The 25170-nt window shown below is 37.1% G+C and overlaps 1 protein-coding gene across 2 annotated transcripts in view; it reads left to right on the top strand.

Annotated features, from left to right (window-relative positions):
• The window catches only part of REC114 (REC114 meiotic recombination protein), a 107379-nt gene that overhangs the window by 10072 nt on the left and 72137 nt on the right, over positions 1–25170 (top strand). For both annotated transcript variants that reach the window (XM_078078711.1, XM_078078710.1), the window contains exon 2: positions 9876–9965. In XM_078078711.1, the coding sequence (XP_077934837.1) occupies positions 9876–9965 (90 nt within the window). The remainder of the gene's footprint in view (positions 1–9875; positions 9966–25170) is intronic.

Genomic DNA, 25170 nt, shown 5'->3' with positions numbered 1-25170 from the left:
TTTGTGGAGTTAGGACACTGCATGTAGTATCCTTGTCCTTTGCAGTAAGCTAAATACCTTTACTTAATCATGCTTATACCTAGTTAGTGAAGAAAATGGAAGCCTCTTGTAAAACTTTTTGTTACAAAGAAATTAAAACATAATCAAAGATACATAAAATAATATAGTAAACCCACATGTATGTGTCACCAGCTTCAATAGTCATCAGCTCATGACCAGTCTGGTTTCATCTATATCCTATCCATGTCCATTGTGTTATTTTGAAGGAAATCTCAAGTAGCATACCATTTATCAATTATTTCAGTTATCTCTAAAAGGTAAGGACTTTAAAAAAAAAATCATAATACCATTTTTGCCCTAAAAAGTTCCTTAATATTATCAAATATTCAGTGTTCAAATTTCTAATAGTTTCTTAAATGTCATAATTCTCTGTCAGCAGGACTATCCATTGTGATTGGTATATCTTTTAATCTTTACGTTTTCTTTGTTATGTTTCCCTGACCCACCTCTCTCCCTTCCTTGCAATTTGTTGAAAAACAGAAACAAAAAACAGGTTCTACAGAGTTTCTGACTGTGGATTTTGCTGACTGCATCTCTGTGGTGCAGTTAATATGATCCTTTGGTCTCTGTATTTCTTGTGAATTGATAGTTGAAGCTAGAAGTGTGATCAAGTTCAGGTTGGGTTTTTTTGTTTTTGTTTTTTTGGCAAGAGTACTTAAAGGGGGTTTGGTTTTCTTTCTGTTGGAAGTATGTGGTACCTGTTTATTTCTCTTCGTGATGTTGCAGTTATAGAGCCTAGAGCCTAGAGCCGTTAATTAGGAGTTGCAAAAGGTGATATCCTAATTTTATCATTTTTTCTTCATTTATTATTTGGAATAGAAAAATATTTCATATTCTTTATAGAAGTAAAGAAAAAGTTCTTCATATCGGCTAGAGTTTACATGGTGATTGGTTTGTGTAGGAGAGGTAGGATATATGCTTAATTCTTTGCCTTCATTTACCACTTAAAATTTTTTTTTTAGAATCCCCTAGTGCTAGAGAGTGACTTTTTTATTTTTAAGACTGGAAACTTTTAAGGTCTTCGTCTATCCTTTCAATTCAGAATTTTTATCCGGATGTGTCTAGTATGTTGATTTCCTTCCACCCCCTGACCATCAATGCCTGGAACTTGAACCCCTTGTATCTTCTGTTTCATGCCTTTCTGCAATCATGGGATAGTTCCTGTTTGTTGAATTATTGCCTTTCCTCAGTCTCTTTCTCCCTCTCCACTTTAGCTGTTATCATTAACATTTGTTCTGAATCTGAATCTTTGCTCCACATTTATCTTATCTTACACACATGAGTTCTTCCTCTTTGTAGTTTTGCTCTGTGTTTCTTTTTCTTTTTTTTTAGATTTTATTTATTTATTTGACAGAGAGAGAGATGGCAAGAGCAGGAACACAAGCAGGGGGAGTGGGGGAGGGAGAAGCAGGCTCTCCGCTGAGCAGGGAGCCCGATGCGGGGCTCGATCCCAGGACCTTGGGATCATGACCTGAGCCGAAGGCAGACGCTTAACGACTGAGCCACCCAGGTGCCCCTTGCTCTGTGTTTCTAAATATTTCTGCTTGCTTTTTCAGACCATTAATTTGGTTTCAACAATGTCCATCTAGTTCTTCAATTAAGCTATTGAGTTTTTTCTTAGTTTTTATATTTATAAGGCATATATTTAGCTCTAAGACTCTGCTTAAGTGTTCTTAATTATATATATTATAATTATGTATGTGTGTATATATTTGTTTGTTTGTTTGTTTGTTCAGGCTGTTGTGCATCTCCTTTGACAGTTTTGTTCCACTAGGAGCCACCTATTCTGGGTTTTCTGTTTGTTCTTCATTACTTTAGCCTACTGGGTATATTGTTATTTTCCTCTGTCTGACTTACGCTTCTTCTTACCCTTGTGGCTCAAGTCCAACAGTGAATATATATCTTAAGTGGTAAATGTTGGGAGGTACATGAGCCTCAGCCTTCTGGGCCTTCTGTAAAGGAGTAGGAAGGACTCAGCTAAGTAAGTTGTCCATCTCCATTGTGACTTCTTAGAGGCTGGGAGACCAGTAGGAATTTCAGAATACACAGGCTGGTATTGCTCTTTTTCTTGGGGGTCTACCAGTTTCTACTAGTGAGGTTCTTTCCCAAGAACTGGGACATTCCTATCTTTGTCCTAGGGTTCTTTGCTCAGAGGAGGGCCTCCTTTCTCTTGGGGGTGGAGAAATTATGCCACCGCTTTTTATCTGGATCCTAAGACCTCAGCCCATCCTTCTGGCCCATTTGGATGCTGATGTTTAGCAACTGCTCAAGGAGAGGTACTTGGTATTTGGTTTGGATTTGGGAAGGGAAGACTGCAAGGATGCAAACTACCATTTTTCCTAACCTCCTTGGAAGTCTCTAATTAGACATTTTCAGAGTGTATGAGCATACTATAAAAATCTTTTAGATGAAGGATTGCAACAAATACCTGAAAAATAGTAAGTATTGAATTCCCAGATATCTGGTTAACCCTCTAATGCCTTCAAGTCTTTGCTCAAGCCTCACCTTCTCAGTATGCCTACCCAGACACCCTATCTATATTATAATTTTCATGCCCTGTCTTCACACTCCTGTTCCCCTTACCCTGCTTTATTGTTTCCCTACCTTCCGTACTTTCCTACATACTAGATAATTTATTTATTTATTATGTTTACTTATTACTTACTTATTATTATGTTAAATGATGTGCCTAGAGCATATGACACCCAGAATAGATAACTTTTTAACACTCTACTCCCCTAAATGATGACATTATTTTCATAAAATTTCCACAAATGAAACTATTCATTTATTATGTAGATAGTAAACTCCTTTATTTAGCTTCACTATTATAATCACGGCAGTATAAATAAAAAAATAAATAATAAAAGGGAAATACACACTATAGTATAAGGCAGGAGAAAAGCACAACTCTTTAGTCAATTGTTTTTACATCTAGTTAACTTCTGAACTTTGATTCTTTGCTTAGAGGCTGATATTTTATGTAATTAATCACCCACAAACTAACAAGTGATTAAAAAACCTGAATCGCCAATGGTACAATTTAGGCAACTAATGATAAAATTACTGTTTTATTCTCTTTCTTGTTCTTTAGTTTGAAACAATAATTTTAAAATAATGTTAAAGGTACTGTTCAAGTTCAGTAAAATATTTTGAGTGTGAACTAAAATTTGCACTTAAAAACATTCCATCTTGTTGCTTGTGCTCTTGTTTCATTGTTTAAAATTTTAAACACAAATATAAATACCAACAAGTCCCATAAAATGACAGCATTGGAGTAACTCAAATCTGTTTGTCTTTACAATCCCTATGCTATCATGGTTTATTTTGAATCTAGTTTAAATGCAGAAGAATGTAGTACCGCAGGCTTGAAGTGAACTGCATCCTAAGAAAGGGTTGGAGACAAGAACTTTACATTAAGCAAACTTGAAGTATGTCAAATCTTTGTGGGCTATTCTTGAAACAAATGTATGTGGTAAGTATACATATATGTGGGCCAGTGTTATAATTGGGAATTTCCCAAATGAATGTTTAAAAAAAGTTTATTAAAGAATAAATAATAAAAATCTGATAATTTGAAGCTTACAATGTTTTATTCAAACTTACCAGTAACTGTAGCAGTTGTTTAGAATTAAGATCAACAAAAGACTTTTTCAGGGAGAGGTAGTTTATCAGTGACATTGGTTAGAATTGTGGGCACATGGTGGTAGTAAAAATCAGATTGCTTGTTAGTCTGTTTAACTATTGAATATAAATTCTCGACAAAGCATTCCCTTATTGCCTGAACCAGGGTTGACTGCTCTCAACATCCCACCCTTAGAGTGCCACTAGTTATATTTGTTTACTGTACTCTACACCCTTGCCCTACATCCTATCCCCCATTAGCTCCATGAGGGCAGCTAATATTTTGTTCACTTATGTATCCCATCTAAAAAAAATGCTTGGCATCTAGTAGGTGCTCAATAAATTTTGTTGAATGAACAAATGAATGAATGCAGCTCAAGGTCAGGGATATTCCTATGTTTTTTTCCTTTCCCAAATATTTATAAGAAAAATCACTATATAGTGGGTACTTGGTTAATGTTAACTGACTGAAATGCTTGATATGTGGTGTCTTTAATCTGTACAAGAGAATTTAGAATTTTGATTATTGCTGCTGTAACCAATTGCCACAAACTTAGTGGCTTAAGACAACTCAAACTTACTAGCTTATAGTTCTGGCAGTCAGAAGCCTGAAAGAGGTCTTAATAGGGCTAAAATCAAGGTGTCAGCAGGGCTGCATTCCTTCCGGAGTCTCTGGGGGACAATGTTTGTTGCCTGTTCAGCCTCTAGAGGCTGCCTGAATTCCTTGCCTTGTACTACTGCCTTCTGTCTTCAAAGCAGTCACATTTCCTTCTCTGGTTCTTCTGCCTCCCTCTTTCCCTTGTAAGAACCCTTGTGATTATATTGGGCTCACCTGGATAATCCAGGATACTCTCCCATCTCAAGATCCTTAACCTGAATTACCTCTGCAAAGTCCCCTTTGCCACGTAAGATATATACACAGGTTCCAGGGTTTAGGACATGGAAATCTGTGAGGGACCATTATTCTGCCTACCTCAGCATCTTACCAATACTAAATGTTCCTATCCATGAACAAAATATCTCTCTCCATATATTTATGTGACCTTAAATTTCTGTCAATTTTCAGTGTGCAGATCTTTCACTTTTTTGTCATATTTATCCCTAAGTCTTTCATATTTTTGATGCTGTTATAAATTTTGATATTTTTAAAATTTCAAATTCTAATCATTCTTTACTCGTTTGTATAAATTTAGTTTTCATTTATTGCTCTTGTATCCTGCAACCTTTCTAAAATTCATTTATTCTAGGAAAATCAGTTGGATTTTCTACATAAATGATCATGTTGTCTGAATTAAGATGGTTTTACTTCTTTCTTTCTTTTATTTCTTTTTCTTGCCTGATTACAATGGTTAGAACCTCCAGGATAATGTTGATAGGAGTGGTGAGAGCTAACATTGTTGTCTTGTTCTTTATCTTAGAGAGAAAGCTTTCAGTCTTTCCTGCTAACCATAGGTTTTTTATAGATGCCCTTCATCAGCTCAAGGAAGTTCCTTCTATTCCTGGTTTGCTGAGTTTATAAATCAGCAATGAATGTTGGTTTTTGTCAAATGCTTTTTCTATATTTTCTCATTATTGAGGTGATGATATGGTTTTCTTTTTTAGAATATTAACATGGTAGATTATATTCAGTTCAGAATACTTCCTAATTTCTCTTTTAATTTCTTATTTACCCATGGGTTATTTAGAAGTGTATTACTTCATTGCAAAATATTTGGGGATTTTTTTTTTCAGAGATCTGTCTGTTACTGATTTCTAATTTAATTTTAATTTTAAGAGAACATACTTAAACATTTACTAAGACTTGTTTTATGTCTCAGAATTTTGTCTATCTTGGTAAATGCTCTGTATATACTTGAGAAGAATGTGTATTTTGCTGGTATTGGGTGAAGTGTTCTATAAATGTCAATGAGGTTATGTTGGTTGATACTGTTGTTCAAATCTATACATTTACTGATTTTCCATGTACTTGCTCCATCAATTATTGAGAGAGGGGTATTGACATCTCTGACTATAATTGTGGATTTGTCTATTTCCTCCTACAGTTCTATCAATTATTGCTTCATGTATTTTTAAGCTCTATCTTTGGGGACAGAAATGTTTAGGATAATTATGTCTCTTGATTAGCCTACCCCTTTATCACTATGAAATGACCTTCTTTATACCTTTTGATACTCTTGCCTAATGTTCATATAGATATTACAACATTTTTTTGACTAGTATTCGCATAGTATATATTTTTCCCAGTCTTTTGTTTTTAACCTGTTCATATTTTTATATTTAAAATGCATTTCTTATAGGCAGCATATAGTCAGTTGCACCTTATCTTTTTGTCCTATTGTCAGATTGCCTTTTATTGGGGGTATTTAAGCCATTTACACTTAATGCAATCATTGACAGCGTTGGGCATAAAGTCTATAATTTTACTGTTTGTTTTGTATTTGTCTCATCTGTTCTTTGTTCCCTATTTATTCTTATTCTGCCTTTCAGAGTAAGTGAGTATTGTTTATAATTCCATTTATCAATTACCTTTTAAAGAAGATAGGTAAACAGATAACAAGTAAATATAAAGTAACAAAAGTGGAAAGAACTATGGAGGAAAGCAAACCTGGAAAAAGGAATAGGAGCAATCTGGTTTGGGTAATGAGAGGGATTGGTGGCAGGTTTTAGTAGGATGGTCAGGAAGGTGTTACCTGAAAAGATGACATTTAAGCAAAGACCTGAAGAAAATGAAGGAGTGAGTCATGTGAATCTAAGAGAAGAGAGTTTCAGATAAAACAGGATTAATAAAAGCCCTGAGGTTTGTCATGAATTTGCCTCGTGGGTTCAAGGAGCAACAAGGAGGCCATGTGGTTGGAGCAGAGTACACAAGGGGGTAATGAGAGCAGAGGGGCAATGGAGGCTGAGTTGTGGAGTACTTTGCATGAGTTTCTGAATGAGATGCTGGGCTTTGAGCTGCAGGGCTTTGAGCTGGAAATGACATGATCTAACTTAGGTTTAAAAGATCACTCTAGGAGCGCCTGGGTGGCTCAGTCGTTAGGCGTCTGCCTTCAGCTCGGGTCATGATCCCAGAGTCCTGGGATCGAGCCCCACATCGGGCTCCCTGCTTGGCGGGGAGCCTGCTTCTCCCCTCCCTCGCTCCCCCTGCTTGTGTTCCTGCTCTCGCTATCTCTCTCTCTGTCAAATAAATAAATAAAATCTTAAAAAAAAAAAAAAGATCACTCTAGCTACTATATTGAGAATAAACTGTGTGGGGAGGGGAGCAAGAACACAAAGGGAAAGCCAGTGAGGAGGTTATCATGATAATCCAAGCAGAGATGATAACTTAGATCATACCTGTGAGAAATGGTTAGATTCTGAGTATTTTGAAGGTAGACATGAAGGATGGGCTAATGGATTGGATATGGGTATGAGGAAAGGAGAGGGTTCAATGATTCCACAGCTGGCCTAAGGAAATGGAAAGACAGAAGTATATTCTCTGATGTGGAAACTGTGGGAGTCAAATGCCTACAACAGCCTGGCATATGGTGGGTGCTTTGTATTGGGAAAGGCAGGCTTGTTCACGCAGTCTTTCAGCCCCTTTTGGCCACGACCATAAGAATGGGCCTGAAGCCCAGAACACTTCCTTTACCTAGAGATAGAATCCTCAGAGCCTGTGCTCCTTTGTTCTGCTTATGTATCATATGGCACCTGGCCAGCCCCACTGCTGTGTCTGTCCCATTGGGGGAGGGAATGGGGTCCTTCTGCAGCGCAAGAGCGGGGAGCACAGGCCAACTGCTCTGTGTGGCTGCCAAGAGGGACCTGCTCTCTCCCATGCAGGGGCAACTGACCCCCACTACTGATGCCAATCTTACTCTCTTTCTTCCCTATGTGAGTAAAGTGCTGTTCATTCAGTGCTTGACTGTGGTGTGTTTTCCACAGTGACTCCACTACCAAGATGCAGTGGGCAGAAATGTTTGGATTTCTACTCCTAGTGATAGGCAACAGATGTCACTTGCTCGAGACTTTGTAAATAGTGAAGGAATAAATAAATGAATGGGAACGTTTGGACTTCAAGTTAGGGGCTGTTAATTTTGAAATGACTATTGGGCCTTTAAGTGGAGATCATGAGTGGGCAATTAGATGTAGCAGTTTGGAGACTTTGGAGAGCAGAGGAGAAGTCTGCTGGGATTCTCATGGAAGTCATTAGTTACCTCTTGAAAAAAATTATAAAATAATTTGGAAAGAATTGGTGTCTCCATAATGAATGTTTCTAGCCAACAAAAGACATATATAAAAATGTTCATAACAACATTATTTGTGGTCGACCTAAACTGGCCAACATTATTCATCAACAAAAGAATGAAATAGTAAATTGTGGTGTCGTCGTAGAACGGTATTCTATAGTACTGAAAACAAGTGAACTTAGGTATGTGCAACAACACTGATGAAGCCAGACAGAAAATAATTCTTTCTATATGATTCCATTCATATGAGTAAAGCTAAACTATGGTGTTAGAAGTCAGGCTACCTTAGGGGGAGGAGACAGCAAGTAGTGACTGGGAGATAGCACTAGGGTACCTTCTGGAAGGCTGGCAGGATTTTCTGTTACTTCACCTGGGTGGTGATTATTATGCGTTTGTTTTATCATCATTCATTGAATTGTACATTTAAGTGTTGGATACTTTTTGGGATATTTTTGGGATATATAGTACATTCCTAAAAAAATAAACTGTCATGTTAACATATTGCCTCTCAAAGAATTTGTTGACCAGGCTCTAGTTTTGAAAGCTGTGTTTGACTCCTAGCTATCCTTGTGATTTTAAGTGGTCATGAAGCATTCAAGATAATCCCTTTAAACTGTGGCAGGAAGAATAGCATACAAATAACTGAGTTCCTAATGCTGGAAAAGAGGTGGAGTAATAACCACTGAAGTGCAGAGTTTAGCATACCTTTCTTGACACCTAAAATACCATTTGTTTTTTGTTTTTTTTTAAGGTTGGAATTTAAAGTGAATTAGAGAAAACTCAGTAGGAAATCTTAAGTTTAAATATAGCATTAAAGCTGTAAACCCCACATATGAAACTATGAAAACATCATTTATCAAATGAATGTAGTGACCTTATAAAGATATACTTGAGGGGCGCCTGGGTGGCTCAGTTGGTTGAGCAGCTGCCTTCAGCTCAGGTCATGATCCTGGAGTCCCGGGATCGAGCCCCACATTGGGCTCCCCACTCAGCGGTGAGTCTACTTCTCCCTCTGACCCTCCCCTCTCTCATGCTCTCTCTCTCCCTCTCTCATTCTGTCCCTCAAATAAAAAAAAAAAAAGATATACTTGAGTTAGGTATGTATTCATTGTTTTGAGCTTTGAGCATTGAGGTGAATCCATAATTTCATTTTATTGTTTATACAAGGATGTTTACATTTCAGTATATTAAAGCCACCTATATATACAGGGTGGTCACTTAAGACCCAGATCCTACTCTTCTATATCTATCAATCATGTGCTCTTTGATATTTTGATTTCATTGCCTCAACTCCCCTCTGAAACTATAGGCCAAATCTAATAAGATAAAATATAATGAGAATAAATGCAAGGTCTTACATTTAGGTCCAGATAAAGAATGTGAAAGTATGATTTACCAAGATAAGTGATGAAGTTTCAGGAGGTTTTACTGATATCAGATCATTCTTCAAATGAGACTAGCCCCTCAAAGGTTAATGTGATTGTAGGCTATACTACAAGTAATGGGAGATAGACCACATCCAGCACATTATGGTCAGTTTGGGGCACCATATTTTAAGAGTGACATTGACAAATTAAAGCTCACCCAAAGGAAAGCACCAGGCTTTGAGATGTTGTAAAAATGGATTTATATGACTAAAGAAACTAGGACTCTGAAGTCTCACAGCAACCATGTAAGGCATTATCCCCATTTTACAGAAAGGAAACTGAGGCTCAAAGATAATTAATGACTTATTAAAATGTTACTGAAAAGTGGTTAGCTCAGGGCCCACATCTCTTTATTTTTAAACGAGTATTCTTTTCATTTCAGAATATTTGTTTTAGTAATATACTAAGTGAATGATTACAGATTAAATGGAAGGAAAAGGAACATTCTGAGCAGGAAGATCAGTGTGAGAAGATATTATACTTTTACTAGTATTACAGAAATGTATTGTCTTATCCACATTTCTCTTTCTTCTTTTTCAAGGTTTTTGACTCTAGTGAAGAATCTGGGTATCTTGTTCTCACCATCGTTATATCAGGTCATTTCTTCATTTCCCAAGGACAGACACTGCTGGTAGGTTTTTATGCCTATAGTTTAATATGCAAATATATTTCTTTATCTTTGTAGCTTTACGTTAATTTTTGTACCCTCAAGCTTCTTCAGGGTCGCAGAAATTCATCAGGTTCAACAAATTAAGCATTGATCGAATGTTCTGTAGCAGTGGGAAATACAAAAATATACTGAATATTGCCTGGCTGAAAGGGGTTTATGATTCTGTTTTGGGAGTCAAAGTGGATCAAAGGATTGAGATTAACCAGTATTATAAAGGATTCTTAACTGGGGGAAATTGGGTTGAGACAGGCTAAATTTATAGAGAAATGTGTGGAGGGTTTTTCAGAGAGGGTGAAGAACATAAGCAGAGGGACAGATTTGAGGAAGTAGCTAGAAGAAAACTTGAAGCATGCTATTAACTTACATAGCCCTCTATAAAACTAATTTTATAAAGATGCATTTGTTCTTTATTATGAACATGTACACACACATATTGTAGGAAATTTTTGAAATGAAGAAGTAAATAAAGGAGAAAATAACAGTCATTTTGCTTGAAAGTTTAGGTTTGAATTGGTATTTAGAAACAAAATGAAAAAACAAGACGACTTCCAGTCAAAGAATTATAAAAGAAAGAAATGGGAGGGAAGAGTATTACATCATTTACCTGTGAATAATATCTATATAGACATAATAAATTCAACATAGGCATAATTTATTCACTTAACAGATATTTATTGAGCAATTACTATGTGCTAGGCATTGTTCTAGATGCTAGGGATGTAGCAGTAAACAGCAAAGACATAAATCCTTATCATTGCGGAATGTCATCATTCTGGTGGGGAAAAACATCATGAACAAATAGGCCAAATATATTTAAAAGATACGAATTTTTGGAGAATCCCTTACACATTCTATTAGGATGGCAGCATCCCATAGTTGTACATTGCGATGATTCATTTCTCCACTTATATGGATTATAGCCTTATCCTTGAATGTGGAGTGACTTGCAAGGTCCTCTTTGTGTTCCTTGTGATTTTTAAAACTACAGCAATGGTTGTATCATTTTTGCTTTATTTGCCACTGTTAGGGCTTGTATTAGTTGCAGAAGATAAGATGTCTTCTTCAGCTTCAAATGAAGAATATTCCAGATGGTGGACTGGGGGGATGCCTAGGCCACAGCTAGTTCTCCTCTGTTAATATTGTGAGTCTTTGCTGAATGATGACATTAAGGCAATTTGGCTTCCTTAGACATAGGGGGCCACCCTGTGTTTTGTCTGCTCCATCTGTTTGTACTAATGGTAAATGTTGTTACAAACTGATAGAGGTTTCTTTGTATCATATGTGAAATGATTTTTGCAATGCAGTTACAAAACTAAATTTATCAAATTCCAAAGACCCACTACTGAGAAATACAATGGTAACTCTGCAGTTTGTTGCGTGTTGCATGTACATATATACCTTATATATTGGATAATACATTTTTAAAAAAATTCTAAATAGGGTCCACACCCAATATGAGGCTTAAACTCATGACCCGGCAATCAAGAGTCCTGTGCTGTACTGACTGAGCCAGCAAGGCGCCCCTATTGGATGATACTTTTTAAAAATCTTTATTAAATGCTTTTTAAAACTCAGTTTTATTGAGGTATAATTTACATAAAATCATTAATTTTCAGTGTTCAATTTGATGTGTTCTTGTTTTTGAGAGAGAGAGTGCACACATGCACTCAAGCAGGGAGGGGGAGGGGCAGAGGGAGAGAGAGAATCTTAAGCAGGCTCCACGACCAACATGGAGTCTGATGCAGGGCTCAATCTCACAATCCTGAGGTCATGACCTGAGCCAGAATCAAGAGTTGGACGCTTAACCAGCTGAGCTACCCAGGTGCCCCTGATGTGTTTTGATAAATGAATATAGTCATGTAACCATCTCTACGATGATGATGTAGAACATTCCAATTAACCCCAGAAGTTTCCTTGAACCCCTTTGTAGTCAGTCCCTCCTGCCTACTCTCGGATCTGCTTTCTCTTGCCATTGTTTTCCTTTTCTAAAATTTCATATGAATGAAGTCCTATAATATGTAGTCTTTTGTGTTTGGCTTTTCCACTTAGCATAATGCTTTTGAATTCATCCATATTACTCATTCCTTTTCGTTACTGAATAGTATTTACTTGTCTATGTAAACCACATTAGCTTATCCATTCACCTTTTGATAGACATTTGGGTTATTTCCATTTTTTTGGTTACTGTGAATGATGCTGGTATAATAACCATTTGTATACAGGCCTTTGTATGAACGTATGTTTTCATTTTTCTTTGATAAATTCCCAAGAGAGGAACTGTCACTGGGTCATATGGTACATCTGTGTTTATAAGAAACTACACAGCTGGTTTTCAAAGTGGCATTCCCACAAACAGTGTATGGAGGGTCCAGTTGTTCCATGTCCTTACCAACACTTGGTTTTGTCAGTCTTCTTAAGTTTAACTATTCTAATGGGTGTCTAGGGGCATCTCATGGTAGTTTTAATTTGCATTCCCATAGTGACTAGTGACATTGAACAACTTTTTGTGTGTTGACAGATACCTTGGAGATACTGCAGGTTAATTACTAAACCATATAATAAAATGAGTATCACAACGTGGTGAATCGAATGCATGTTTTGGTTCCCAGTGTATATATAAGTTAGGTTTACACTACACTGTAGTCTATCAAGTGTGCCATAGCGTTATGTTTAAAAAAAACAGAAGACAACATTCATTAGTTAACATACCTTAATTAAGAAATACCCTATGGCTGGGGCGCCTGGGTGGCTCAGTCGGTTAAGCATCTGCCTTCGGCTCAGGTCATGATCCCAGGGTCCTGGGATCGAGCCCCACATCGGGCTCCCTGCTCGGCGGGAAGCCTGCTTCTCCCTCTCCCACTCCCTCTGCTTGTGTTCCCTCTCTTGCTGTCTCTCTCTCTGTCAAATAAATAAATAAAATCTTAAAAAAAAAAAATATTCTATGGCTAAAAAATGCTAACCACCATCTGAGTTTTCAGCGAGTCATATTCTTTTTGCGGGTGGTGGGTCTTGCCTCAGTGATGCTGGCTGCTGACAGATCTGGGTGGTAATTGCCGAAGCTTGGGGTGGCTGTGGCAATTTCTTAAAATAAGACAGCAGTGAACTTCCGTTGCATTGATGGACTCTTCCTTTTACCAACAACTTCTCTGCAGCATGTGATGCCGTTTGGTAGCATTTTCTCCACAGTAGAACTCCTTTCAGAATTGGAGCCGATCTTCTCAAACCCTGCTGCTGCTCTATCAACTAAGCTAATGTCATATTCTAAATCCTTTGTTATCATTTCAGCAGTCTGCACAGCATCTTCACCAGGAGCAGTTTCCATCTCAAGAAACCACCTTCTTTGCTCACCCATAAGAAGCAAATCCTTATCTGTCAAAGTTTTATCGTGAGATTGCTGCAATTCAGTCCCATCTTCAGGCTCCACTTCTAGTTCTCTTGCTATTTCTACCACATCTGCAGTTACTTCCTTCAGTCAAGTCTGGAACCCCTCAAAGTCCTCCATGAGGGTTGGACCACTTCTTCCAAACTCCTATTAATGTTGGTATTTTGACCATGAATCAGAAATGTTCTTAATGGCATCTAGAATGGTGAATCCTTTCTAGAAGGCTTTCAATTTACTTTGCTCAAATCTATCAGAGGAATCTCTGTCTAAGGCAGCTATGGCTTTATGAAATGTATTTTCTTAAACAAGACTTGAAACTCAAAATGATTCCTTGATCCATGGGCTGCAGAATGGCTGTTGTGCTGGCAGGCATGAAGACAACATTCATCTCATTGTACTTCTCCATCAGAGCTCTTAAGTGACCAGGTGCATTGTCAATGAGCAGTAATATTCTAAAAGAAGTATTTTTTTTTCTGAGTAGTTGGTCTCAACAGTGGGTTTAAAATATTCAGTAAACCATGTTGTAAAAAGATGCGCTATCATCCAGACTTTGTTGTTCCATTTATAGAACCAGGCAAAGTAGCTTTACCATAATTCTGAAGGGCCCTAGGATTTTTGGAATGCTAAATGAGCATTGACTTCAACTTCAAGTCACCAGCTGCATTAGCCCCTAATAGGAGAGCCAGCCTGTCCTTTGAAGCTTTGAGGCCAGGCATTGACTTCTCCTCTTTAGCTATGAAAGTCTGACATGGCATCTTCTCCTAATAGAAGGCTGTTTCATCTACATTGAAAATCTGTTGTTTAGTGTAGCCACCTTCATTATTATCTGCTTCATTATTATCTATTATAACTTGCTGCTTCACCTTGCACTTTTATGTCATGGAGACGGCTTCTTCCCTTACGCCTCCTGAACCAACCTGTGCTGGCTTCAGACTTTTCTTCTGCGGCTTCCTCACCTCTCTCAGCCTTCACAGAATTAAAGAGAGTTAGGGCCTTGCTCTGGATTAGGCTTTGGCTTAAGGGAATGTTGTGGCTGGTTTGATCTTCTATCCAGGCTGCTAAAACTTTCTCCATATCAGCAAGAAGACTGTTTTGCTTTCGAATCATTCATGTGTTCACTGGAGTAGGAGTAGCACTGTTAATTTCTTTCAAGAACTTTTCCTTTGCATTCACAGCCTGGCTGACTTGTTTGGTGCAAGAGGCCTAGCTTTCAGCTTATCCCCGCTTTCAACATGCCTTCCTCACTAACTTAATCAATTCTAGCTTTTGATTCAAAGTGAGAGACATGTAACTCTTTCTTTCATGTGAACACTTAGAGGCCATTTCTTTTTTTTTTTTTTTTTTAAGATTTTATTTATTTATTTGTCAGAGAGAGCGTGCACACACAAGCAGGGGGAGGAGCATGGCAGGGGAAGAAGCAGGCTCCCCACTGAGCAAGGAGCCCTATGTGGGACTCAGTCCCAGGACCCTGGGATCGTAACCTGAGCTGAAGGCAGAGGCTTAACCGAGGGAGCCACCCAGGCGCCCCTAGAGGCCATTTCATTGTGGCCATTTCATACTTGGCCTAATTTCAATATTGTTGTATCTCAGGGAATAGGGAGGCCCAAGGAGAGGGAGAGAGTGGGGGAACGGCTGGTCAGCAGAGCAGTCAGACCACACACAACATTTATTAGTTTGCTGTCTTAGATGGGTGTGGCTCATGACTCCCCCAAACAATTACAGTAGTAATATCAAAGATGACTGATCACAGATCACCCTAACAAATTCAGTAATAATGAAATAATTTGAAATATGTGAGAATTACCAAAACGTGACAAAAGGCATGAAGTGAGCAAATGCTGTTGGAAAAATGGCACCAATAGATTTGCTTTGCACAGGCTTGCCACAAATCTTCTATTTGTAAAAGCACAGTATATGAGAAGCACAAAAGCTAAGGATTGCACAAAGTACGATAAAATGACATATTCTTGTGTTTTCCTGTATTTGCTGTTCATATGTCTTACTAGTGTAGCGCCTGTTTATATCTTTTAATCATTTTTAATTGGAGTTGTCTTTTTATATTTGAATTATAAAAGTTCTTCTAATTACAACTCTTTTATCAGAAATATGTTTTGCAACTATATCTCTCAGTCTGTGGCTTATCTTTTGGTTTCTTATCAGTCTTTTGAAGAGCAGAAGCCTAAAATTTTGATGAAGTCCCTTTTTTTCCTTATGGTTCATGCTTTTTTATGCTGTTTTAGAAATTTTTGTCAACTCCAAGATTGCAATAATATTTTTTCTGTTTTCTTCTGGAAATTTTGAAGTTTTAACTCTTACATTTAGGCCTATGGTCCATTATGAATTTTTAGCATTATTTAATAACACTAATACTATTTTGTATAGAGCCCCTTCTTCCCCTCAATTAAGGCAATGTGATATTGAGAAAAATTACTATATTATGAAATATGATCATGGATCTTAGGGAATCTACTTTTGGAACCATTGAGTTAATTTTTAATGTGTGATAAGAGTTAAGGGTCTGGGGTAATTTTTTTGCAGATAGAATGTTCCAGCACCATTTGTTGAAAAGGCTAGCCTTTTCTCATTGAATTACCTTGGTACCTTTATGAAAATCAATTTGGTATATATGTGTGGGTATATTTCTGGACTCTCTTTTTTGTTCTTATTGACCTATATGTCTATCCTTACTCCAGGAAGAGACTGTCTTGATTACTTCAGCTTTGTTGTAATTTTTGAAGCAGGTAGTATAATTCCTCCAAATTTGTTCTTCTTCAAAGTTGTTCTGGCTGTTTTAGGTTATTTGCATTTCCATATAAATTTTAGAATCAGCTTTCCTACCCCAAAAAAACCCTGCTGGGGTTTTGACTGTGATTGCTTTGAATCTGTGAATCATTTGGGGGGAAATTGACATCTTAATGTTGAATCTTCTGACCTGTTAACATGTTATAATTATTTATATCCATCATTCCATTTGCTTACATACTTTTCCTCAGCAGTGTTTTGAAGTTTTCACAATAGATCTTGCACATATTTAACTAAATTTATCCACAAATGCTTCATAGTTCTTACGTTATTGTAAATAGAATTTTATAAATCTCAATGTCTAATAGTTTGTTGCTAGTGTGTAGAAACACAACTGACTTTTTTTTCACATTGACCTTGTATTCTGTGATATTGCTACACTCATTAGTTCTATAGTTTTTATAGATGTTTTTATAGAATATTCCATATAGATGATCTGTTGTCTATGAATACAGTTTTACATTCTTTTCCATCTGTCTTCTCTCCCCTGCCTCCCTTCCTTCTTTTCCCCCAGATGACACTCACTAGGACATCCTTTACAATGTTGAATAGAAATGGTGAGAGTTGATATCCTTGCCTGGTCCTGATCTTAGGGAAAAGCAGTCTGTTCACCAATAAGTATAATGTTAGCACTGAGGTTTTTGTAGATACCCTTTACAAGACTGAGGAAGTTCCCTTCTATTCTAGTTTGCTGAGAATTTTAATCATGAATAGGAGTTGAATTTTGTTGAATGCTTTTTCTGTATCTATTGAGATGAATTTCCTTTTTTTTTTTTTGGTCCTGTTGATGTAATACATTTTTTTAAGATCTTATTGAATCTACCTTTATTGCAGGAGTATTTGATTTTTAAAATAATATACATGTGATTAAAAGTGATTAAAAATAATAATGCATTAAAAAATGTACCCCCTAAATTAAAGAACAGTTTTTGTCAGTTCATACAATTTATTCACAGTATTTTCTGGGTTCCACAAGAACCAACATATAGAAGAGCAAACACATTTGGAATTATAGCACATTTTAATTGCAATTTTATATTGGTATTACATTTACACACCCTCCCCCCTCATGCAAATCTGGGTTGTGATATATTTTTAGAATTTTTCCCATAAAAGGTAGGGACATGACAGCTATGGAAAGTTTTAGCCACTTCCGTTTTAGTAAGAGAATCCAATTGTTGGCATGGATTAAAATGTGCTATATTTGTACTATCAAATCTTTGTGGAAGCTGCACAAACCCCTAAAAAAGTCATTTATTTCAGAGACACTGATGGCTAGGGCCCAGTAACAGTTCCCTCTGTGATATGTTTTTGTAGAAATCCAAACAGGTCAACAAGGCTTTGGGCTTTTTCCTTGGACCTGGCAGCTATTTAAACGTAATTTCTCTTAAACTTCATATTTCTCTGATTGTCACCTCCTATTGAGGCCCATGGGAACTTAATGTTTCAGCTTATAAACTTAGCTTGGTGTCCAGTAATACCATGGGTTTCCATTTTGCTTGTTCAGTTAGCACCTGTACTCATGTGATGATGTCATTGCTGGAGGGCTCCATGCATACCCACCACTGGGCCATTCTCTTGTTATTTCTTGTGGAGGGTTAGTATGGCAAGAAGGCGGGGAGACCTTTGCTCCATCCTCAGTTTACCTTGGACTTGAGTTCAACTGGTTTCCCCTTTCTGGTCTTGGCATTTTGAACAGATTCTCCCTTGCCTATTTTGGGCTTTTAAAATTTGTTTTTAATTGTGGTAAAATGCACATAACATAAAACTTACCATTTTAACTATTTTTAAGTGTACAGTCCACTGGTATTAAGTACATTCACATTATTGTGCAGCCATCACCATCACCCATCTCCAGAAGTCTTTTCATCTTGCAAAACTGAAACTCTATACCCATTAAATAGTGGCTCCCCACTTCCAGCCCAGCACCTGGCAACAACAATTCTACTTTCTAACTCTATGAATGTAACTACTCTAGGCACTGCGTACGAGTGGAATCATATAGTATTTGTATCCTATTGGATCCTATAATAATTCTATCTTAATTTTTTGAGGAACTGCGGTACTTTTTTCCGCAGTGGATACACTATTTTACACTCCCACTAACACTGCACAAGGGTTCCAATTTCTCCACTAATGTTTGTTATTTTGTTGTTGTTTCTTTAGTTAAGGTATCACTGATACAACATTATATTAGTTTCAGGTGTATAGCATAATGCTAAATGATCACCACAACCGTCTACTTAATATGTCACCTTATGTATATGTTGCAAAAAAATATTTTTTCTTGTGATGAGAACTTACAAGATTTACTCTCTTAGCAACTATCAAATATGCAATACAGTATTATTAACTGTAGTCACCATGGTATACATTACATCTCCATGACTTATTTATTTTACAACTAGAATTTTGTACCTTTTACCCCCTTCACTTATCCCTCCCTACCCACCCCACCCCCCACCGCCGCTGCCACCCCCAACAGTATCTACTTCTGGCAACCACCAGTCTGTTCTCTGTATCAAGTGAGCTTGTTTTTTTGGTTTTTGGTTTTTGTTCTTAGATTCCACATATAAGTGAGGTCACATGGTATTTGTCTTTCTCTGTCAGACTTATTTCACTTAGCATAATGTCCTCTAGGTACATCCGTGTTATTGCAAATGACAGGATTCTTTTTTATGGCTGAATAATAGCCCATTGTTTGCGTGTGTGTGTGTGTGTGTGTGTGTGTGAGAGAGAGAGAGAGAGACATTTTCTTCATCCATTCGTCCACTGAATGGACATTTAGGGTGTTTCCATATGTTGGCTATTGTAAATAATGATGCAGTAAACATGGGGTGCATATATCTTTTCATTTTCTTCAGATAAAATAGCCAGAGTAGAATTGCTGGATCATATGGTAGTTCTAGTTTTAATTTTTTGAGGAAACTCCACAGTGTTTTCCATAGAGACTGTGTCAGTTTACATTCCCACCAACAGTGCACAAAAATTCCCTTTTCTTCATATTGTTGCCAACACTTGTAATTTCTTGTCTTTTTGATAATCACCATTTTAACAGGTGTAAGGTCATATTTCACTGTGGTTTTCATTTGCATGGTATATGATCCTTCTAATGTGTTGTTGAACTTGATTTGCTAATATTTTGCTGAGGATTTTTGCATATATTTTTATCATAAATGTGTTATTAGCTGATAATTTTCTTTTCTTGTGGCATCCTTGTCTGATTTTGGTATCAGGGTAATGCTGGCCTCATAAAATGAGTTTAGAAGCATTCTCTCTCTGTTTTTTTTTTTTTTTTTTTTTTAAGAGTTTGAGAAGGATTGGTAGTAATTCTTCTTTGAATGTTTGGTAGAATTCACCAGTGAAGCTGACTGCTCCTGGACTTTCCTCTTTGGGGAGGTTTTGATTATTGATTCAGTCTCTTTACTAGTAGTTGATCTGTTCAGATTTTCTCTTTCTTCATGATTCAGTCTTGGTAGGTTGTATGTTTCTAAGAATTTATCCATTTCTTCTAGGTTGTCAAATTTGGTGGCATATTATTGTTCATAGTAGGCTCGTGATTCTTTGTATTTCTCTGATATCAATCATAAAGTCTCCTCTTTTATTTCTGATTTTATTTATTTGAGTCCTCTCTTTTTTCTTGGTGAGTCTAGCTGAGTGTTTGTCAATTTTGTATATCTTTTCAAAGAACCAGCTTTTAGTTTCATGATCTTTTCTGTTATTTTACCCTCTATTTCTTATGTTGTTGTTGTTTTTTAATAGTAGCCATCATAATGGTTGTGAGGTTGTATCTCACTGTGGTTTGATTTGCATTCACTAATTATTAGGGATGTTGAACATCTTTTCATGTGCTTTTTGGCAATTTGTATATCTTCGTAGAGAAATACCTGTTCAAGTCTGCATATTTTCTGATTGGATTTTCTTATTGTTGTTGAGTTGTAGGATTGAGAGCTTGTTGTTGTTGTTATTGAAGTATAATATCTCTCCGAACATTTAACATGCACACACACACACACACTCTCTCTCTCTCTCTCTCTCACACACACACACACACACACACACACACACACAGAGCAGCTGATGAATGCAGCTTCTTTTTTACTAGGTCTCATGTGATTTCCTTTTTCTCCCTTGTTTCTTCTTTCAGCGTGAGTAAGTATAGGCTGATATAGACTGAGCACTGTTGAGCCCTTTTTAGAGTGGGGACGTGGAAGAATGGCTTCTGTAGGGCACAGTGTTCTGCACCTTGCTGTACCCTCACCCAGTCACCATTAAGTGTTTAAGATTGCTCCTGCCTCTGCTCAGCCCTACTTGGCTCCTCCCCTCCTGGTGCTGGAGCTCCTGATCAGAGTGCATTTATAATCCTTCACTGAGACCTCGTCTGTTTTCTCTTTCTCAAACCCTTTTTTTAAAAGTATAGAATTCACAACTCCTTTTGAGATACTATCTCTAAAGTTAAAAACATATTCTATATATAATTGTAAATGTATAAAAATCCACCTTTTATCAGCATCTCCCTTCTCAAGCTAGATGTTGCAGAAACCAAAATGCTAAAGATTTCCAAATGGGGGAAATTATTTCCTAAGACTTTAGCCTCTCCTTTTTATCTCACTTGGTTCTGATCCAGCACGAGTGTCTTCACCTAAATAAAACTATGTCTGAAACACAGGAGCTAAATGGTCTTGAGACCATTTTAATTCTATCTTCTTGGGAAACATGGGTCATCCTGGAAATGATGGAGTTCGTTTGTTTTGTTTTCCTTTTAACTTTTCATGCCCAGACCAAATATTCTTCAAAAAGAAATAGTCTTACTGTTTACCAGTGGAAATATTATATTCCTATTTAAGTGAACTCTGGAAACTTCAAACACTTAACTTTAACCCATTTAGTTTAAAAAATATTTGTTCAAATCACAGTCTCAGCTTAAGAATCATCTGAGAGGAAAGACTTAGCACAGAGTTTTAAAATCAAGTTATTCACACAGTTAAATTCTTTAAATTAGAACCAGTCTTTTCTTTGGCCACCTTTTCAAGAAGGGTCAAGAAAGACAGAGCTCTTCATAACTTTATTATCACCCTTCCCACATTTAAAACCACTGGATCAATTATATCACTTTTTTGGTCTTTTATCTCTCCTCCAGAAAGAATTGGGTTAGCAAGAGTTAAAGCATTTCGCTGCTCTATTTTTATACTTTCCCACATCTAAATAAACTTCAGCGCCTATGCAGTACTGGCCTGAAAAGTTGCTGAGTACCCATCTAAGAGGCATGTGAAGGGCGTCCTCCACCATACCTCCCCTGTCTCCCTGTGCTGCCTTTGGGAACCTCTGACCATCCCCACCTTCATTAGTGAGACATCCGTGACTTACACATTGGACTCTCTTGCCTTTCCTCTCTTAAATTATCCATTGAGCTCAACTTGTCAGTAAGTAAGAGAACAGTCTGTGAACTCCACTCTTAGGACTACTCCAGAAAAAACAACTCACGCAGCTGCTGCAATTTCTGTCATCTCCTCGCAGACTTCCTCAGGCCCCATTCCCTTACTTACCTTCCCAACACTCCTTCCAGTTCCAAACTCGTTTAACAAGGGTGGTGGTGTGTCTGTGCCAATCTCACTTCTGATGCCAGCGGATGCGTTTCAGGTGGGTGGAAGGAGAACGCATACTCATACGCAGTGGAGTTATAGTTCCTTGCTTCATTGGCAACAGGAATAGAATCTTACTAGAAGTGAGGTGATCACACATGACTGCAGTAGATACAGTGAATCTCAGCAGAGTCTCCCTCTCTCTCTTATCTGATGACACTGGTTTTTGCCAGGCTCTAGAAAAACTCACTTTTTGCTAAGCCACAGCCTTTTATATGTGAGACTTAACGTTACCATTCCAGAAAAATGTATCAGCTTCTGATTCAGGGAATGTTAACAAGCATTGGATTCACATCTGCATCTTTTCTAAGATTGAAAGTTGTCAGTGCTCAGGGGCTTCTGCGAGCTTTTCACCATTCTAGAAATCCACAGTGTCTTTCACATTTTCTGTTGGGAGACTGGGGTTTTGTTGTTGGTGTTATTGGCATTTTCTTTCTAGAGTAAGAATATTAAATCTTCGAATGCATGCTCAAATCTTTTTTTTCTTGATTTGTCATTGGCTTTTTTGAAAATAATTTTATTTGGGGTATAACTTACAATAAAATGTACTCATTGAGTTTGTGGAGTTTTGATAAATGTATACAACTGTATAAAGTACCATCACAAGCATGATATGGAACTTTTCTCTTACCCCCCAAAATTCCCCCATGCCCACCCATTCCCAGGCAACCACTTTCCTTCTGCTCTGCTTTCTATCACTGCAGATTAGTTTTGCCTTTGCTAACAATTGATAGAAATGGAATTATATAGTATGTACTCTTTCTTTTACACAGCTTAATGTTTTCGAGACTTGTCCCTGTTGTTGTGTGTATCATGTTCTCTTTTATTGCTGAATAGAATTTCATTTTATGAATGTACCTCAATTTGTTTATCCATTCATCTATTGATGGATTTTTGGATTATTTCCACTTCGGGTCTATTATGACTAAAGCTACTATGAACATTTGTATACAAGTGTTTATGTGAACAGATGTTTTAATTTCTCTTAGGTAATATCTAGGAGTAGAATTGCTGAGTTGCATGGTAAATGAGTATTTAAGTTTTTAAGAAACTATTATACTGTTTTTCAAGGTGGTCATACGATTTTGCTTTCCCACCAGCTCTGTTTGATAGTCCATGTTGCTCTACATTCTTGCTAACATTGGTATTGTCCCTTTTTTATAATTTCAGGTATTCTAGTGTCTGTGTAATGGTATGTCATGTAGTTCAATTGTCATTCCTGAATGACTAATAAAGCATATACGCTTATTGTCCAGGTTAAGAAACAGAACATTTTGGGGCACCTGACTGGGTCAGTCAGAAGAGCACATGACTCTTGATCTTGGGGTTGTGAGTTTGAGCCCCATGTTGGATGTAGAGAATAAATAGATAGATAGATAGATAGATAGATAGATAGATAGATAGATAGATAGGGGCGCCTGGGTGGCTCAGTTGGTTAAGCATCTACCTTCGGCTCGGGTCGTGATCCTGGAGTCTTGGGATCAGGTCCTGCATCAGGCTCCCTGCTCGGCGGGGAGTCTCCTTCTCCCTCTGCCTCTCCCTCCTGCCTGCTTATGCTCTCTCTCTCTCAAATAAATAAATAAAATCTTTAAAAAAAAAAATCTTTTTAAAAAAAGGAAACTTTTTTTTTTTTTAAAGATTTATTTATTTATTTGAGAGAGCGAGAATGAGAGAGAGTACATGAGAGGGGGGAGGGTCAGAGGGAGAAGCAGGCTCCTCGCTGAGCAGGGAGCCCGATGCGGGACTCGATCCCAGGACTCCAGGATCATGACCCGAGCCGAAGGCAGTTGCCTAACCAACTGAGCCACCCAGGCGCCCAAAAAGGAAACATTTTTTGAAGTATAATTGACATATATACTCTATTAGTTTCAGGTGTACAATAAAATGATTCAATATTTGTATATATTATGAAATAATCCCCAAATTAGTCTAGTTGACATCCATCACCATGCATAATTACAAAGATTTTTTTTCTTGTGATAAGAACTTTTAAGATCTCCTCTTTTTTAGCACTTTCAAATATGCAATACAGTATTATTAACTATAGTCCCCACGCTGTACATTACATGCCCAAGACTTACTTATTTTACAACTGAAAATTTGTGCCTAAGAAATAGAACATTTTGAACCCCCCAAAACCTCTCATGTTCCCCTCTAGTCATTATTATATATCACCACCCTCCTGAAAGCTAACCACCATTCTGACTCCTAACAGTATAGATTAGTTTTGCTTGTTTTTACACTTTATATAAAATGAATAAATACAAGACTCTTCTATGCCTGGCTTCTTTCACTCATTATTATATTTATGAGACTTGTCCATATTGGGTGCAATTATAGATTATCCATTCTTGTTTTGTGAATATATCACAATTTACTTATCCATTGTATTATTGATTGGTATTTGGGTAATTTCCAGTTTTTCACTATTAGAAATAGTGCTGCTGTGAACACTCTAGTACCTATTTTTGGGTGAACACTTGTATATATTTTTGTTGGGCATATAGGTAGAGGTGGAATGTGTGAGTTATAGGACAGCACTTCTCAAACATTAATGTGCCTATGGTAATAACCTTGGCTCTTAGTAAATTGCTGATTTTGAATCAGCAGGTTTTGGATGTCATCTGAGATTTTATGTTTCTAACAAACTCCTAGGTTTGCTGTTGCAATTAATGATGCTGTTGCTACTAATCCCTGGACATACTCTGAGGGATATGCCTATGTTCAGCTTTGGTAGATACTGTCAAAGGGTTTTCCAGGGTGATTATGCCCAATTTATACTCTCATTAATAATGTGTGGGAGTGCTCCACATTCTTGACCCAGTGCTTGGTATTTTCTCTTTATTTTGGCAATTTTGGTAGGTGTGTAGTGATGTCTCATTGTAGTTTTAATTTCTATTTTTCTACCTACTAATGAAATTGTGTACTTTTCCTTATGTTTATTGGTGATCTGGATATCCTCTTTTGTGAATTGTATGTTGAAATCTCGTTTTTCTACTGGGTTATCATTGATGTTGTTTTTCCTTATGCTATTACAGTTCTTATTCTATTACATCTCTTAGTCTTCTTATTCTTTTCTTAATTTTTCTTTTTTTCTTTGAGCTCCCTACTTATTTCTACCTTACTCTTAGCCAAACTTTAGTCTGTTACACAATATCTGATTTGTCATTTCGGTTTCAAAGAACCTGTTTGTTTGTTTGTTTTTAATTTTATTACATTTCATACAAAGCAATTTTAATTAAAATTTACTTCTGTTTCCAGGTTTTTTTCCAAAACTATATGCCTTTTCTGTATCTTGAGTGTTACATTTTTCTTTTTTCTTTTTTGCTGCAGAATGGTG

This window comes from Halichoerus grypus, chromosome 8 (assembly GCF_964656455.1).
Source record: "Halichoerus grypus chromosome 8, mHalGry1.hap1.1, whole genome shotgun sequence".
NCBI lineage: Eukaryota > Metazoa > Chordata > Mammalia > Carnivora > Phocidae > Halichoerus > Halichoerus grypus.
The sequence above is the reverse complement of the archived record's forward strand: the minus strand, read 5'-3'. Positions and strand labels throughout refer to the sequence as shown.